Source organism: Lepidochelys olivacea (assembly GCF_965140295.1).
Source record: "Lepidochelys olivacea isolate rLepOli2 genome assembly, chromosome: 4".
NCBI lineage: Eukaryota > Metazoa > Chordata > Testudines > Cheloniidae > Lepidochelys > Lepidochelys olivacea.
In genome coordinates this window covers 74024679-74041823 of record NC_140414.1, presented here as the reverse complement: position 1 = coordinate 74041823, position 17145 = coordinate 74024679, and the positions used below count along the sequence as shown (strand labels likewise).

General features: G+C 37.7%; 1 protein-coding gene and 1 long non-coding RNA gene across 2 annotated transcripts in view; one reads left to right on the top strand and one right to left on the bottom strand.

Annotated features, from left to right (window-relative positions):
- LOC311519982 overlaps positions 1-2016 on the top strand; it is a 28588-nt gene extending 26572 nt beyond the window's left edge. Inside the window, exon 3 of the long non-coding RNA XR_014711436.1 lies at positions 726-2016. This is a non-coding gene — a long non-coding RNA (uncharacterized lncRNA). The remainder of the gene's footprint in view (positions 1-725) is intronic.
- A 6727-nt stretch (positions 2017-8743) lies between these two features.
- The window catches only part of TLL1 (tolloid like 1), a 201431-nt gene continuing 193029 nt past the window's right edge, over positions 8744-17145 (bottom strand). The window contains exons 21-22 of the mRNA XM_084626930.1: positions 14152-14402; positions 8744-10719 (exon numbers count right to left, since the gene is read on the bottom strand). Coding sequence (XP_084483056.1) covers positions 10585-10719; positions 14152-14402 — 386 coding nt within the window. The 3' untranslated portion in view covers positions 8744-10584. The remainder of the gene's footprint in view (positions 10720-14151; positions 14403-17145) is intronic.

Sequence of the window (17145 nt, the reverse complement as noted above, 5' to 3'; positions counted from 1 at the left end):
TTAAAGTGAAACATGTGCAATAAGAGTTTGCAAGGGCAGAGCCTTAATGGAGAATGAAATGCTGCTGCTGTTGTTTTTTTAAAAAAAGTTAAATAAAAACCATTGTACTGAAAGTTCCCAGGCACGTAAAAGCAGAACAGAGGCAATTCTCAAAATTTCAATGTGATCTTAATGAAATAAGATGAGGCAGCTAATTGCATTAAAACTAACTCATGTTTGGTGAATCTGTCCCAGAACACCCTCCTCAAAACACAGATACTTTGTTTCAGACATTAAGGCAATACACAGAAGCAGCAAAGCCAAAACAAAAAACAAAAAAAAAACCCCACCATGCTACCTACCATAATTTTGTTCAAGATTTAATCACTTAGTTGGTATGAACAAGATCTCATTTACCCAAGCCCACTTTTGCAGAATTAAATACAGCTGTATGGAGAAGATCATTTCACTCAAAGGTGATTTCTATTTCTAATAGGATTTCTAATAGGAAAATAAAAGTAAGTTAAAAATGATAAATGCTTTTCTGCGCAGATGTGTAGTTCAGCAAAGATATATGACAAAATACAAACTAAGCAAGGGTGGGGATGTAGTTTGGAGAATACTCTAGTTCCTTGACAAAAGTGTATTATTTGTGCCAAAGGTTCATTTCATTAAGTACCTCTAATGTGATGAGTTTAACTGCAAACTCGTGTCTGATTTTCACAACTTTTTTTTTTAATGTAAAGAAAGAAAACAGGAAACTAAACCAACAAATATTAAGTATTTCCAAGTCACAAGTATTTGAACCAGGAGTATTTAACATGGGTCTATAAGAGGCATATACATCACTCCGTTCTGGATGTACAGCAGACAGTAAGGGTGATGGCAGTAGTGAACATTTTTCATTTGAACGCTATTTCCAGAGACCATTTCACTTGAAACAATCCATCTCGCTTAGGATGCACACAGCTGTTCTTCATTCAACAGCTTCACCACCACAAGGGATTTTCGAACAACCATTGGGATATTTTCCATGATCTTACAGCAATGAAAAGCATGAACAAAAAGAAAAAAGACTTTCTCTTGTCTTCCAGAATTGATGACACCACCACATTTAATCACCGCTCTTTCATTCTTCAGCTTTTTCTCTCTCTCTCAACAGTGCTTCTTGTTTTCAACTTCTGCTTTGACATTGTCAGCCTCAAGTGTTTTTTTAAAAGATAGATCAAGACAAATCCAAATAATTTACAACAGCAAAATATGAGACTCGAAAGTTGTTTTTCTTGCCACTTGCTCTTTTTCAAGGTCATTTGTTTTCAAATTTCAGATAAAAGTACTGAATTTGTATCTTCCCTAGTCAGCCTCTTTCAGTAGATGGAATATATCATATTCAAGAAAGAGAATACTGGCAAATTCTTTCACTGTATATTGCATTTTAAATAAATGAGGCTCTTTATAGCAAACACTCTGAGGTCTGTTTTAAATGACCACTCAAAAGAGGGACAGATAAAACATTGCTTGTCTAATACAGCAGGTCACTCAGTAAGCAAGATACTGGGATCTGGCCAAGAAGCAGTAAATGCAAGTCGGGGGGAGTGGTACAAAGGTGGCTTAATGCACTCCCAGCTCATAGTGCCACTCTGTGCCGGTCATTACCAACTGTTCTAACTTGGGCTGGCTTCCAGAGGCTCGAAAGGGCAATTATAACAGCCTAGCAGAGGGATACTCTGCCCAGACTCTTTTCTCCCCATCCACAAACCCTGCAGCAGCTACAGGGAATGGGGTGGGGATCGAAGTCATTAGGGTGCGCCTATCACAGGAGGTTCCACTGGGGGATCCTCTGACATCTGGTTATGGTGGCTGTTGGTCTACCAAGAATGAGCAGAGTGGCACAAAGCTATCTTAACAATACACATTGGAGGATCTGGCCTAATATGTGTTAGGGGAAACTTTGATGTTGTCTCTTAAGGCAGGATGATGCCTAATAAAGGTTTCACTGTATTTTAAATGATATCAAACATTAATCTCACTGTATCTTGTAATTATGTAAAGAAAACATTCTTATATGACTAATAAAGCAAGTCATTATTTATTATCTGGGTATGCGTCTTCCTGCTTTAAGTATAAATCTGAATGCTACTTTAGCTAAAGATCCACTTTGACAGTCAAAGCAAGATTTACTAACTGCTGATTATCCATATGAAAAGGTGATAACTGTCACCAGAACAGGTTAACAGTTGAAATTTGATAAATAAGTAAGAATGCCATTTATTCAAAATTATACAAACAAAAAGCACCAAACCTTTATTGGTCATGACATATGCTTCAGGGATATCTGAAAAACTAATGCTTTTTAAAAAGTGTGCATCTGAAGGGTGTCTATTTCCAGAAGTAACACTATAATAGTGACTCGCAAAGTGAATGTAAAGTGTATGATTCTGTGTCTTTCATGGTATATATCAACATATCTAAGAATTATACACTTTATGAAGTCACTTTAATGTATAACTCTGCTCTACAAATGACTCTTCTAGGATAGAAAAAATAAAAACCCTTAAGAGATATAGAATACCTACTTTGTTATTAATAGTACACTAGATTATATATTAACAATATTTCCTGAAATTTGCTTCTAGACTCTACTTTACAGCACAACACTGTTTCCCTTAGTATGCCTCAAGCTAGTCCAAAGAGTTCTGACAAATAAGTTAAGGTAGAAGTCCCTTTCACAACGTCTAGCATTTCTTCTATTCTTCTCGCATACATTTTTTAAAAAATCAAAGATACTCTTAATTTGTCTAATGCATTTTGAAGTCTTTTCTTAGTTTTTACTCATTGCAAATTCTCAGTCAGGGTTTCCAGTTTAACATCATTGGCCTTTGTGTGGTACAACATCCCTTGCTCAAATTTCAGAGTTTCATGCTTCTGGCAGTTCTGTGATATCCAAGTGTTGGATCCACCTATAACCCCCACTGCCACAGCAAACTGAAGAAATGGTGTGTGTGGGGGCGGGGGAGAGGGAATAGTTAATTAAACACAGAATTAAAAATAAATTACAAGACTGCCTGGCAGATTCTGCAGTTTTCAGAAAAAATGCACTGATAATTAAGAAATGTTAACTGAAAGTGTGATAAACTTTGAATAGAAACGAATAAAAATAACCGTATATCGAGTAATTTGGTCTATAACATGTTATTAGTGGGCACATTTGATGCTACACCTTGCATATTGTTGTCTAGTAACAGAACTTAGGCAAAATCTGTACCATTGGGGTTAAGGGTTCCATTAACAGATGAACTGGAACAGAAGGATGGACCAATGTGGGAGCTGTGAATGGATATAAAGTGTTTGAATAACTGATAGTGTTTCATGTGTACAAAGCACTCCAAAGATTTCACTTACCTTGGACTACATTACTCACAGGCAATTTCAGGATCTTTTCTTTAAGAATAAATATAGTGTTAAAATTTCTCACAAGGCGTTCTATGCTTTACAGATAAATATCATACAAATGTATACTTAAAATGTGGAGACTTTAAAGGGTAAATTTTCAGTGACTAATAGTGGGAGGCAACAACCTCCAATTATTAATAGGTATTGTGCAGTTATGTTACCATACACTAAGCTAAATATGTACTCATAAAATTTCCCCAATATAAAGGTTCTCTTCACATCATGAGAAAGGTCTTTTAGCTGTACAGCTAAAGCCCATTTCTGAAGGATTTATGAGTTCAGATTAGCATGATAATGACCATTTTATGTGCCATTAGAGTCAATCTGATGATCAGATGCATGATTTGGACATCCTTTTTAAGTCCCCACATTTGAAAGTTGGGCCCATGGTGTTGCAGTCCAAAGGAAGTCACAGGGTGAAACAGTGCTCTGATAGTACCGCAGAACTCTTACAGCACCATGTTCTCCTTAAAGTCCCATCATGTAAGATAGAGTACAGCCATCTATATACTCTGAGGCAGACTACTGGCAGTAGCTGAGAGTAGGGAGAAGGGCTGCCTCAGCAACCCATTCCTCTCTCCAGCACCCACCACCTCTCTTAGCAGAGTCCCTACACAGCCACAGCACTGAAAATGAAGGTGATGTAAAACAGTAACTTTGCACGGCTGTCCCAAACACTCAACAGGTTAGCAAAAATTTTAAATCAAGTTTAGCAGGTTCAACCATTTTTTTCTTTTAGCTGGAGAATGTCATTTTTAAGGTAGGCATAGTACACTGTAATGTTCCTAGCCTGAAGTGGCTACTGAAAATCATATCGCTTTTAAAGTTTGGCTCTTAACTTAACCCTATGATGCTGACGTGACTTGCAACCACTTGCTGTACTATAGGATTTGGGGTTTTTTTATTCTCTGTACTAAGATGGTTGAAATCTTAAAAGCTGTATTGTGTGCTCTTTAAAATACCCTATGCAAAAGAGTCTTTTTTTAAAGGGAGTCAGAATTTTCCTACAGAACTCAACATGGCTTTATGATTAAGGTGGAGACTGGGGAAGGGAATTCTATTCATGGCTCTACCTTAAATGTATTATGTGGCCTTGAGCAAGTCAGAAAGAGCCAAATTAATACAAAAATGTGTCCTTTAATTTAGAATGCCTCAGGTTTTGGATCCCCAAATTGAGACACTGAAGGCCTGATTTCCAGAGGTGCTGATCACCTGGATATCCCTTTGACTTCACCTCCTTATGCCTGTTTTCTCATTTGTAAAATGGGGCAAATAAGACTTATCTCCCTTATGGGGATCTTCTGAAGCTACGTTTGTTAATTTGTAAAGCACGTGAAGAGTCAAAAATGAAAAGTGCTATATGAATTTAATCCTGTACCACTCAAGTAAATGGAAGCTTTGCCATTAAATTGATCAGGTGCAGGATTGAGCCCTATAAGTCCAAACTATTACTATTGCCATTATTTAGTATACTAATAGCTTGATAACTAGAGCTGGGCAGAGAAAGACAATTCTGATTCCCAGAAGATTTTGTTATTCAAAATCTGGTTTCATGATGATTAGGAACAAAACTTACTTAGTGGGTCAGGAGAGCTAAAGAGTAAGGTATTTAATTTCCCTTTTGCTTCAGTCTTCATTAAAAAGGCTACTTGTGACTAAATGCTGAATATGAGAACATAAAAATGACCATACTTGGTCAGACCAAAGGTCCATCTAGCCCAGTATCCTGTCTTCTGACAGTGGCCAATGCCAGGTGCCCCAGAGAGAATGAACAGAACAGGTAATCATCAAGTGATCCATCCCCTGTCGCCCATTCCCAGCTTCTGGCAAACACAGGCTAGGGACACTATCCCTGCCCATCCTGGCTAATAGCCATTGATTGACCTATCCTCCATGAACACAATGAATATTAACAACAAAGGGTAAGGAACATAAGCCAGAATAGAGAAAGAACAGGTTAAAGAATATTTAGCTAAATTAGATATATTCGGGTCAGCAGGGCTGGATGACGTTCATCCTACAGTTTGTAAGAACCAAACTGAAACAATCTTGGACCCATACGAGATAATCTTTGAGAATTCATGGAGGAGAATAATGTCCCAGGGGACTTGAAAAGGGCATAGTTTAAGCATCTTTAAAAGGGGAGACTAAATGGACACAGGGAATTAAAGATCAGTCAGCCTAACCTGCATACCTGGAAAGATACTGGAACACAATTACACAATCAATTTGTAAGCAGCTACAGGTTAAGAGGATGACAAGTAACAACTAACATGAATTTGTCAAGAACAAATCTCGCCAAACTAACCTAATTTCCTTCTTTGACAGGGTTACTGACTTTGATTACCTTAATTACAACATGCATAAGAACATCTGTGTTACTTCAACTATCTCTATATATATTTGCCCCATGAGCTAAAATTGAGATTTCTAAGGGGAAAAACTGAAGAACTGCATTATGGCATTAGTTATGCTAGTAAGCAAAAGGTAATTCAGGATAAGCCATTTTTCTTTTCTTTTTGTTTTGAACATGGGTTGGGTTGCAAGAACTTAGCTCACCATACAATTCACTGACTTGAAAACAGATCATTTTTATGTTGTCTAGAGTTCAGATGTAGTTTCAGGGATGACAAAGAGTAGTGACTACCCTACACATCTAGCTAATTCCATAAGCCTTCTTTAGCATAGATGGAAGCAATATAGTACAAAGCATTCTAATGCATATGAAAGATTAATTGGAGAATTAGCACATCTGTTACACAAGTGTTGGTTTTAAACTGTACATGCTTTCACTCAGCCTCTGTGAAATAAAATACTTATAATGTAATTCAGCCAAATTCCATTCATCATTGCATCACTGCAACCACATAGGCTTTGAAAAAAGCCAATGGTGTTGCCAGGGTAAACAGAGGGAAGAATTTAGCCCACTAAGATCTCTTTCTTTTTATAAATTAACTATGTATCTCTTCATTCTGGTGTAATTATATTTTTAATCCTCTGTTCAGTTTTTTTGCTCCTGTCATTGCAATAACTTTTGTATGCTAGATTTCATTCTTCACATTTATATCTAATTAATTTTACAAGCATCTAAATGAAAAACAGCAGTGATGCTTTAATTTCAGCCAATTACTAACTTAAGAAATCACATATGCCTTCATTACCTTACTCTGCCACCCTTATTCATGGGGCTTGATCCAACAACACTGAAGTCAATGGAACAGTTACCATTGAGTGCAGTGGACATTTGATCAGTATTGTCTATACCCAGCTCTCTGGAGCAGGGTCTATGCTATTTGTTTGTACAGTGCCAAGTACAGTGGGATCCTAACCCCAATATGGGATCCATAAATCCTACCACAACAAAAATATTAATAAATAATAATAACAACAACAGAAGGGCTGGGTGACCACTCTCAAACTGTGGCCACACGCAAATTGTAATGAGAAGGTGTGGCACAGGGACTACAGGGCCAATATATAATGCTTCATCTTGAGCTGAACAGAAATCGGTCAGTTCAAGAGTTAGCATGGCTTTTATTTTATGAGGTCAACCGCAATTTCCTCCATTTTATAAAAATTAAGCTTGGCCCTTGCTCTCCTGACAAATTGCCAATGTAGCCCTCCAGTGCAACAAAGTCTGCACTCGATTATTTTAATTATTTAAGCTTATAAAATTTCAGCTTTTTTAAATACAAAACCAAAGTTATAGTAATGTTAAACATCTGATCTGGCCGTCACCCCACGTGTAGGTCACCATACAGTAGTTAGCCATTTCATGGTTCTCAGAACAATGTGGAATTATTCACCAAATGTGTAATAATACAAGGACAAATTGAGGACAGAATAACTACCTCACCCCAGACTAACCTCACTTTTGTTAGTTGCTGTGAGATCTTGAAGACCGATGTAATAAAATAGGTTGAATTTAATTGCCATTGGTTGTGTATTATATATATAACAAATTAAGAGGTCAGGTTTCAGAGTAGCAGCCGTGTTAGTCTGTATTCGCAAAAAGAAAAGGAGGACTTGTGGCACCTTAGAGACTAACCAATTTATTAGAGCATAAGCTTTCGTGAGCTACAGCTCACTCTAATAAATTAAGAGGTGAAAACCTTCCAGGGATATACTCCCCTGCTTATTTGGATATAGTGTTAACTTGACCAATTATAATTCTTTTCAGGAGGACAGGGCCAAGGCCCAAAGCCTAAGTGTTTGGGCTCTATTTAGGAAGAGCAAGGAGGGGCTAGGGAATGAAATTACTCCCCTAACTCCAATGTCCAATGTACTCCAATGTCAAGAAGCATAGCAGCCCTCTTTCCCCTCCTACACCGACAGTTGCTATTCCAGTATGTGTCTCAGCCCCTCTGTGCCAAGTATGCACAGAGATGGAGCTACTGGATATGTGGAAACATAGCTCCTGTGGCTGCTCCAAGACTGTACCCCATCCCTTGCATATTGCAGCTTTCTGGATGGACCCATCTGAGTTTGCTCACTTCTCTCCTCAACTTGCCCAGTCTAAGCTGTCTTCCTCAGAATGGAAGTGACTGACCACCCCAATTGCTCACTGGAGATTCAGACACGAAGGAGCCCCTCCCTACATAAACTGGGATGAGCCTACCAAATAATCATCCTCATCGTGGGCCAAATTCTGTGGTCAGAAGAAACTTCACCAAGTGGGGAAATGTGTAGCATGTTGGGGGAGGAAAAAAGGATTGAAATTCTCCTGTGTGGTTAGGGCAAATGTTGTTCAGTTTGCACTACACAGAACTTAGTAAGAAAATATTGTGATGGGACCAGAGGGCAAAAGTTAATAAGGGAAAAAAGATTACATGCAATGATGTGGTGTGAAAAGAGCCCAGCAACCCTGCCCTTTATCCCCTCCTCAAACCCTTCTTCTAGCCCTTTAAATATGTTATTTTAATAAAATGTTTTCTTAAAATGTTTTCTCCATTCCAGAATAGAACAAACTATGCCAGTATATTGTGCATTGAAGTTAAAGCATAGTTTTCTGCTGCATTAAGTTTTATGACAGGAGTTTGTAAGGAAAGATTTTGGAGCAACTCTGCTCCACTCTGCCAGTTTATGTTGTTCATTTCTTCTTGTGCAAGCACCCTGAAAGACGATCCATAGAAAAGTAAATCCATGCAATATTAGAAAAGTACAATTATATCCAAAGGAGGAATAAAAATGATTCATTCTTTGAACTTCACTTGTGAGAGTTTTTTGGAAGGGAAAAGGGAGATACAGCAACATAAATCAGTGGTTAATACAGCCAAAGACGCCTACACATGTGTTTAGTTTTTATTTTTGTAAAAAAAACAACCAAAAAAAACCCCCACCAGATTTATTAGTGCCAGTGAATGTTCATGGTGAGGTAACAGGAACTAAGCTAATCTGGGTAGCAACTTACATCAAAGGATATCAAAATAATATTTCTTGTAACATTTCATTTTAATTCTGTTCTTGCTGACTAGAAGTCCCACTTACCTGCCTATGAAACCTTTAAAGAAAAGTTGCTACGGTAAAGCAGGGTTCTGGCAGAACTTGGCACAATTTAACCGTTCATCCATACAACACCTCTCACCTGTCTGGAGCACTCATTCATACATACTTACATAATGCATATACATCATGACTAAAGCCATGTATGGCCTAAAGCACATAGAATAGTTCATTCTAAAAGTAACATATTTCTACATCAAAAGCAGGTCACTGTATTTACAGTGGATGATCTAAGCTCTGCAGGTGGGTTTTTGCTTGAAGATCTTTTCGTTGACATACATTAAAACGTTCAAGTTGTCAAATTATTTATCAAATTAAAGATGTATCTACAGGAAGATCTGTTTGATCATGTGCAAGAATTCTAAGGCAATAGTAGTAGTTGTTCCACAGGACTAGTGCTGCCATTGCAATGATCTCGTCATACGCGTATTAAGTCTTTATTCTTCAGATGCAGCCAGGCATAGTGAGACATTCATGATCTGCAGGTTGTTGGCTCAAAGGTCTAAAACGTCTTCATTGTGTGTTTAATGTTCATGGAATAGCACCAAAGAAATTCTCTTTCAACAACAAATCCTGTTTGTTTTTTGCCATTATAGAAATTCTTATTTCCAGAAAACAAATTATATTGTTCTGTCAATGGGTTGAGAAACGTTTCTTTTGGGTACTACTTTCAGCTTTGTTTCTGATTAGCTAAAACGGATAATTAGCTCGTTCATAAAATGTTCCAAGGAAATACGAGTTAGCAGCAGTTATGATTTTACTACTGAAAATGAAATCAGTAATTGGAGTTTCAGATGATTCTTTTCATGATTATTTCTGTTTCCCAGTGGATAAAGATTGATTTACAACAGGTCTGTTAAACATTAACTCAGTCTCTTATCGGGCTCAGTGCAAAATAAGAGCACATCATCAGTTATACCTTACTTAACCGATACACTTGACATTTTCAATTACTTACTATCCAAATTCTGAGTGTACTAATAATGGCGATGAATAAAATGTTTCAGACTTTTCAATATGCTGGTAAAATGAAATCAGTTACGTTTCAGGAGATGTGATTTTCCAGTTTCAAAATATTGGTAAACTAACAGGAGAGATGAATCCCTACAAAAGTACAGACCAACCTCAGAAGACTTTCCCATTTCATATCTCCTTTTATGGTCTTTGCATGCACTGTATCCTTGATACAAAGCCAAAGCAATTTCAATAAGATATAAGGACAGTTTTCTGAGTGTGTGACCTGAAGGAGCATTTTTTCTCCTGGACCAGATAATTTTCAGAAGGAAGAACAGTCTGCAAGGTCACTTCCACTGAATTTAAGTGATTGAATCTGCAAGCAGCTATACAAACATCAAGCTGGAAACAAAAGCTTTTATAGTTTCCCTGGAAGCATGCAATGCCTTTTCACCAGCTTTGCAGAGACAGTCAAGCATGGAGCCCACATGTCATCACCATGTCCATTCCATTGGGATGGGTGAAAGTTTCATTGTGAACTAAAATGTTTCTGGTCATATACAATTTGCTTCCAACTGAACCTCTTATATAAAACATTTGTGCTAATAATGTCAGTAAAAAAATACGGCTTCCTTCCTCTCCATCACACTAACTCTCTCTCTCTCTTTCTTATTTTCTGGCATAGAGGTTCTTGCGTTATTTTTTGGTGTGAACACTATCTTGATATTTTATACTTCTGTATCGTATATGAAATCCTTTCTTGTTGATTGTATCATCAGTATGAAAATGGAGTAAAACGGCATCCCCAGCTGAATAAATTTCTTCTGGTGGCTAGGATAAATAAGTACATAAATAAAGTTATTTTTTTCACCTTTGACTCTATTAGTTCTTTTTCAGTTAAGATATTTTCTTATATGGATTTTTTTATTCCTCTTTAAGCAGTATAATTTAACAGCACCATTCACAGTGGATAGAACCAATACCACCATTCAAGGTGGATGCAACACCTTTACACAGGCAGCCCTTGGTCTTAGTCTAGGTCTTAGTCTAACATTATAAAACAACGGAGCAACACATTTCAGAGACTCATACAGCATTTTTCCAGAACAACATAGTGAAAAATGTAATAGGACTATACACACTGGAACAGACCCATAGTCTATCTTGTTCAGTAGCCTGTCTTTAACAGTGGTCAGAACCAGATGCTTTAGAGGAAGATGGAAGAAACCCCACAGTAGCCAGAGGTGATATAATCTCCACTCCAAGAAGACTCATCCTAGCCCCCAAGAGGATAACCCTGAAGTATGAGGTTTTAACTTTTTTTTTTAGTATTAACTATTATAACTGGATATTCTTGTTATCCGTCCAGTCCCTCTTTGAATCTTAAATTCCTGGCATAAATGACATCATGTGGCAATGAGTTCCACAGCCTAGCTATGTGTTGTGTAAAAAAGTATTTCCGTTATCAGTTTTGAATTTGCCACCTTTCCATTCTATTGACCGTTTCCTTGATTTAGTATTAGGAGGCTGGCAGAACTGAAGCTCCCAATATATCTTCTCTATACCACTGATCATTTTATGTACTTTTATCACGTCTCATTTTATTCATCTCCTTTTCAAAGTAAACAATCCCAATCTTTTTCATTACTCTTCACGTGAAAGTTTTTCCGTGCCCCAAATCATTCTCATCACCTTTCCTGGACTCCCTCTATTCTGCTGGTCACCCTTTATGGGGTGACCAGTAATATACACAGTATTCCACATGAAGATTAAACACTGGTTTATATAATGGCATTATGTAATTTTCTGTATTATTCTCTACCCCATTCTTATGGCAGCCTAACATTTTGTTTCCTTTTCTCACTGCAGTTGCACCGTGATCAGAGGCCTTTGTTGAGCTGTCCACAATGATGTTCAGGTCCTTTTTCCTCAGATGATACTGTAATATAGAACACTAAGGGTATTAGTAGATTGTGTTTTTTCCTCCAATGTTATTACTTTCCATTACTTTGCATCAGTACTGAATTTCATCTGCTATCATGTTTCCCATTCACCTAATTTGAGTAGGTCTCTCTGAAGTCTACTCTGGATAGACTAACCTATATAATGAAATTATAACAATTCAATACATCAAAACACCGTGGCCTAAATTCTGCTTTCCACTGTACTGGTACAAATCCAGAGTAACCTCACTGAAATCAGAGGGGATAGTCTGGAATTATACTGCCATAATGGACAGCAGAATATAGTCTAATTTGGATGCTCTGCTAAAAATCTATCCTAGTACAGTAAAGTCTAGAAAAGCCAGATGGCAACTAAACTGTGTAATGTAGACATGACAAACTAGTATTGCTGTCCTCAAGAAAACTAGCCATGGGTAAATTTTAAAAGGTTAAAACATTCAGTGCAGTTAGAATGCTTGTTTGGAGTGGATCCAAACTTTTATATGCCTACTCTTTCTATCTCCACAATGGCTCCTACTTACCACAATTAACATGACCACCCCTATCTTCTGATGATCCCATTGCTTAGCACCGCAGCTCTATTGGGATCTGGTTTATACTGAATTCAAATTTTGCCCCGCTTGGGGCTGTGCTCCCAGAGTGCCTGCAGTGCCCTTGACTGCGTAAGATTTGTAATTATTGGTGGTCACACTAGCACTGCAAGGAGATCAACAACATGTGTCTAACTGTAAATGCAGACAATAGGGACAAGTGAGCGGAAGGCTGGGACCTACTAGAGGGTCATAGCTTAGGAAGGATTCTATTATCTATAGGAACATTGCAGCATAGGGAAGTGAGCTTCAGGTGTGTTGGGAGTCTAAAAGAAGAGTTAGAGTCCTCTGCAACCTGCATAAAAGGTTTGAAGCTAGGTCAACAGGTCTAGGCCATTTTTTTTCTCTGAACCTCCTCTCCCTTTATTAAAGGGTGGTCAGTTTAATATAAACTAAATATAAAATCTGGAGCATGCCACTTGAAAAATATTTAAGATTTTTATTAATGTAGCCTGTGCTGTTCCTTGTACTGACAGGTCAGTTATACAAATGATGGACAACAACACATCTGGAGCTTATATACTACACTATGATGTGTAAATCAGATGGATCAGACAGTATCATTTTTATAGCAGGTAATAGCAAGAAGGATGAGATGAGTGAATTGCTTTAGAGAAAGCTAAAACAGTCAGAATATTCACCCATGTCATAAAACTATGAATTGTGTCACCCGGAGGGTGGAACAGGGCTCTGTTCTGACACCTTTATTCATATTTTGGGTCTACTGGCAAAGGTACTGAGGTACTGCTCAGTGTAGAATGTCAGAATTGCGCCCCAGTTGTATTTTTGTTGTTTTGAGAGTTAGTTAGGGTTCTATCATTCTCTCCTTTCCTTTCCCTCAAGCCTAATATGCTTTAAAAGGGGTTGATTTGGCTCTGTTCAGAGCAAGTCAGCCTGAGGTGAGACATCTGGATCCTCATACTTCTTAGGGCTTGACTATTCTTGGTCCCAACATGGCCATACAGGGGAGTAAATGCTCTCTACCACCTCATGTCCGATCTTGTCAAATATTGGCTCTACGTGCAGTGAGACAAACAGAACAAGAAGCAAGAGCTGTACACCAGATACTTACCTTCTTCCCCTGTCAACAAATGCGTGGAGCCCTGACTCCCCTTTCCTCAACACACTGGGCCTGCAGAGCTAGGCCAGTTGAAAGGGAGACATAAGATGCACCCTTTTAGGGTGGCAGTAAGTTATCTTCTCCCAGGAGCCACAATTCCTTTTCAGAGATCCTACTTGGGTGGCACAGCTATGGAAAGCCTCCTACTTAAGCTAAAATTATTCTCTCATTCTAGGCCTATATTTCTTTAGAATCAGATTAGAAATTAGAAAGGAACAAGAGAACAAACCACGTGACAGATGTTAATCACATTGCTTAATGCAGTACTACGAAGTGCCCAGATACTTAAGTGACGAGTGCTGTATATAGAACAGACTAAACAATTTTACTTTCAACTTCATATGCACTAGCATAATGATGCAATAATCTGGCTACAAAGACTACAGAATACTTATTGACTGAAAATATTTCAATGGAATATTTTTTGAAATCATAGAAACATGTCTATTGTTCCAAGATGGTAAAATATTTTATTTATTTTTGACAAAGCTTACAGTTTGGAGAAAACTACCTGACAGGGACCCTGTAAGAATTTTTATTTTGTAGCTTTTCTGTCCATAAATATAAGCTTCAGTTACTGATTACTTACCCCTGATCCGCAAAATCGACCAAGTCTCACACCTGTTGTATCATGGCCATCAAAGAGTTCAACATAGTCATAACCACAATCTGCCTCTTCTTCCACCTCAAATGTCTGAAATGTTAACTCTACTCGGTAGGCACGCTCTGATACTAACAACCACTCACAGTCCATCTGAACTGGGTAGTTGTTGTCACCAAATTGAGCATGAGAGTACAGATCTCTGGGCTTCATTTCAGCTTTCAGTCGACCACCACACTCTGCATGAAGGAAACAAAGAAAGAATAAGGAAAAGCTTTCTTCAGTACAGCTCATCATTCCCTTTTCCTGTAAGGTTAGCCTTGCTCAGGATGAGTAGTTCCTTACCCCACAGATAGGTCTACGGAAGTTAATGGGACTACTTTGCAGAATGAGGTACTACTCTGAATAAGGGTGGCAGAACCTGGCCCATAATTTAAAATTTATTTTTTAAAAGTCATATGGATCTAATTCTGCTTACTGTCTCTAAGTAGTAATTTACAACTTTAATGGAACTTCTTGCCTATAAGGTACTAAAAGAGAGCAAGGAAACCCTTGTGCCCTGCTAAGGCCCAAATGTGGAACTGAACGTGCAGTGAAGAATCAAAATGAGAGTCCAACAAATTTAAATTGTAATAAAATGCTGCAGAATTCATTCCTTTCATCTTGTTATACCCTTAGATACATCATTTCCCATTATGTAAATAATTTTTAACAAAAGAGGATAGCAAATTTGCAGAGAATGTAAATAAACTGTGTGATATCCTTCAAAATATACATTTGAGATGCACATAAGGGCAGCCAAATCAAGCTTTATGCTGGGGCATTACATACTGTATGTCAATATTTTCATAATATATGTATCTATATGAGTTAGTAAATTTCTAATTATATGGTTTACGATACATTTTGTTTTACAGATTCACTCAGGTGTAGCTCGTCAAAAAAAATTCCGAGTTTAAAAATATGTATATTACATTTTATAGAAAAAAACTGTTTTGAATAATGTTACATTTCACTTCATGAAAAAGAATGTTTAGACCCATAAACTGGGCTACAAACAGTTTGCTTGACAGAAGCAGCTATTATTGTATATTTGAAGATCAAAACATAACTATTTTACTTCTTCTGTTCTCAACATTTTAACTAGTTTGAATTAATAAATATTTGTTCTTTGTTATGCATTTTCATTGTGTTTAGCTTTCTATACTACATTGGTGAATTAGAATTAAAGTTAAAGGCACTATTTAAAAGCAGCTAAGAACACATGTAAAACTATATTTTGAAAAAACACTGCATTGTTGTTTAGATTTCTAGGGGAGGTTTGGCTGGGATCTTTTAATTTTAACACCTATGGAGATTTCAATTAAAATAGATCACTTATTTTTACGGGTTCATCTGCTCCTTATTTCTCACCAGGCCAAATTCTTCTGCTTATGACATTCATTTCTACAGTAACTATATCAAAATCTACAAGGAGTTCAGTGGCACCTTAAAGACTAACAGATTTATTTGGGCATAAGCTTTTGTGGGTAAAAAACCACTTCTTCAGATGAGATTCCTTGTTGTTTTTGTGGATACAGAGTAACACGGTTACCCCAATACTTTATACCAAAATCTGTTTATGTTAAGCTCCTCTGCAGTGGCATTATATTTTATGATGAGCTAAAACAAATCCCAGAATCCAAACACATCTGAGCTCTGGAGGAGGGAGGAGCTGGTCATGAACTCTGTGGATCAGGCCCAACTTTAACAACAACAAATTGTGATGTCATATGCTGAAGATTCTGAATTCAGGTAGGAAATAATAATAGGAACACATGGATGCTTAAAACTGCACTTTATCGTATTCATGAAAATGTATCTATTAAGAATCAAGACAAGCAAAACAGAAAATATTATATAATATGTAAGTGGAATGATTCTATTAAACTTGATTTATAGCTCAGCATAGAATTTTAAATTTTTCTAGACAAGCATGTACCATTTTCTGACAAAAACAGAAATCCCCCCATACCTGGTTCACAGGATACCTTCATGAGGTTTCATACATATGTACTTGTGTGCATTTTTTGCACTTCACAACTGCGCATTATCAAAGCTACAGATGAGATGCCTCACCTGGGTTCAGTTTACTGTTTATTCTAATTTACTGGCTACTTCACTTTTTGGTGAATTCAGTTAAGTTTTTGCTTTTGACTGGAATAAGAGGGTAGGTTGTAAGAGGGTTTACACATTTAAGACATAGAACAGCTGTAAAAAAGGAATACTTTTAATCAACTGTATGTACTGTTTCCCCCATATATGCTATGTTTTCTATGAGTTTAAAAGAAATCTCCATCCATATTACCAGCTGCAAAAATTTTAAAGCAAGAATTTCTCACATTTATAAAAGGAGAACCAATTTAAAAAATAGAGAGGAATTTTTCACAAGATCTTAAGTCCACTTTTCCAAAGTGACTGAAGCACTTAGGAACCTAAAGCTCATTAGAAATCAATGGGATTTAGGGTCTGAAGTGCTTATATCACTTTTGAAAATGCACACCACCCCCCCGGTCAGCCTTTGAGATGGGGAGGCTTTGTTAGGGCCATTAGGGGAAAGAAAACACTTGGCTCCCGTAAGGATTGACCCTTTCTTGTTTCCTCCCCTTCCCATGGGCACTCAGCCTCCTTGTGAGCTTGAGGAGGGTAGGAAGGGGGGCTCCTTGACTGGCTGGATGCAAGGCCACAGCATAAGCCTATTGGCTCTCATGCACACAAGCGAAGGGCTTATAAACCCTTCTCCCTGCCCAGGGCACAATTCTGCACACTGATCAAAATACCCCCCCCCCCCACTGTGAGCATCATCCTAGTCACCTTTTTAACCAGATTGGCCTGGGCAGTGTGGGTTTTTTTGCCTTCCTCTCAGCATCCCAGGAACCAGTCGATAGGTTGCACTGCAAAATTCATGTTGCAGCTCAGCAAGTGCCCAGTGCAGCTACTTGC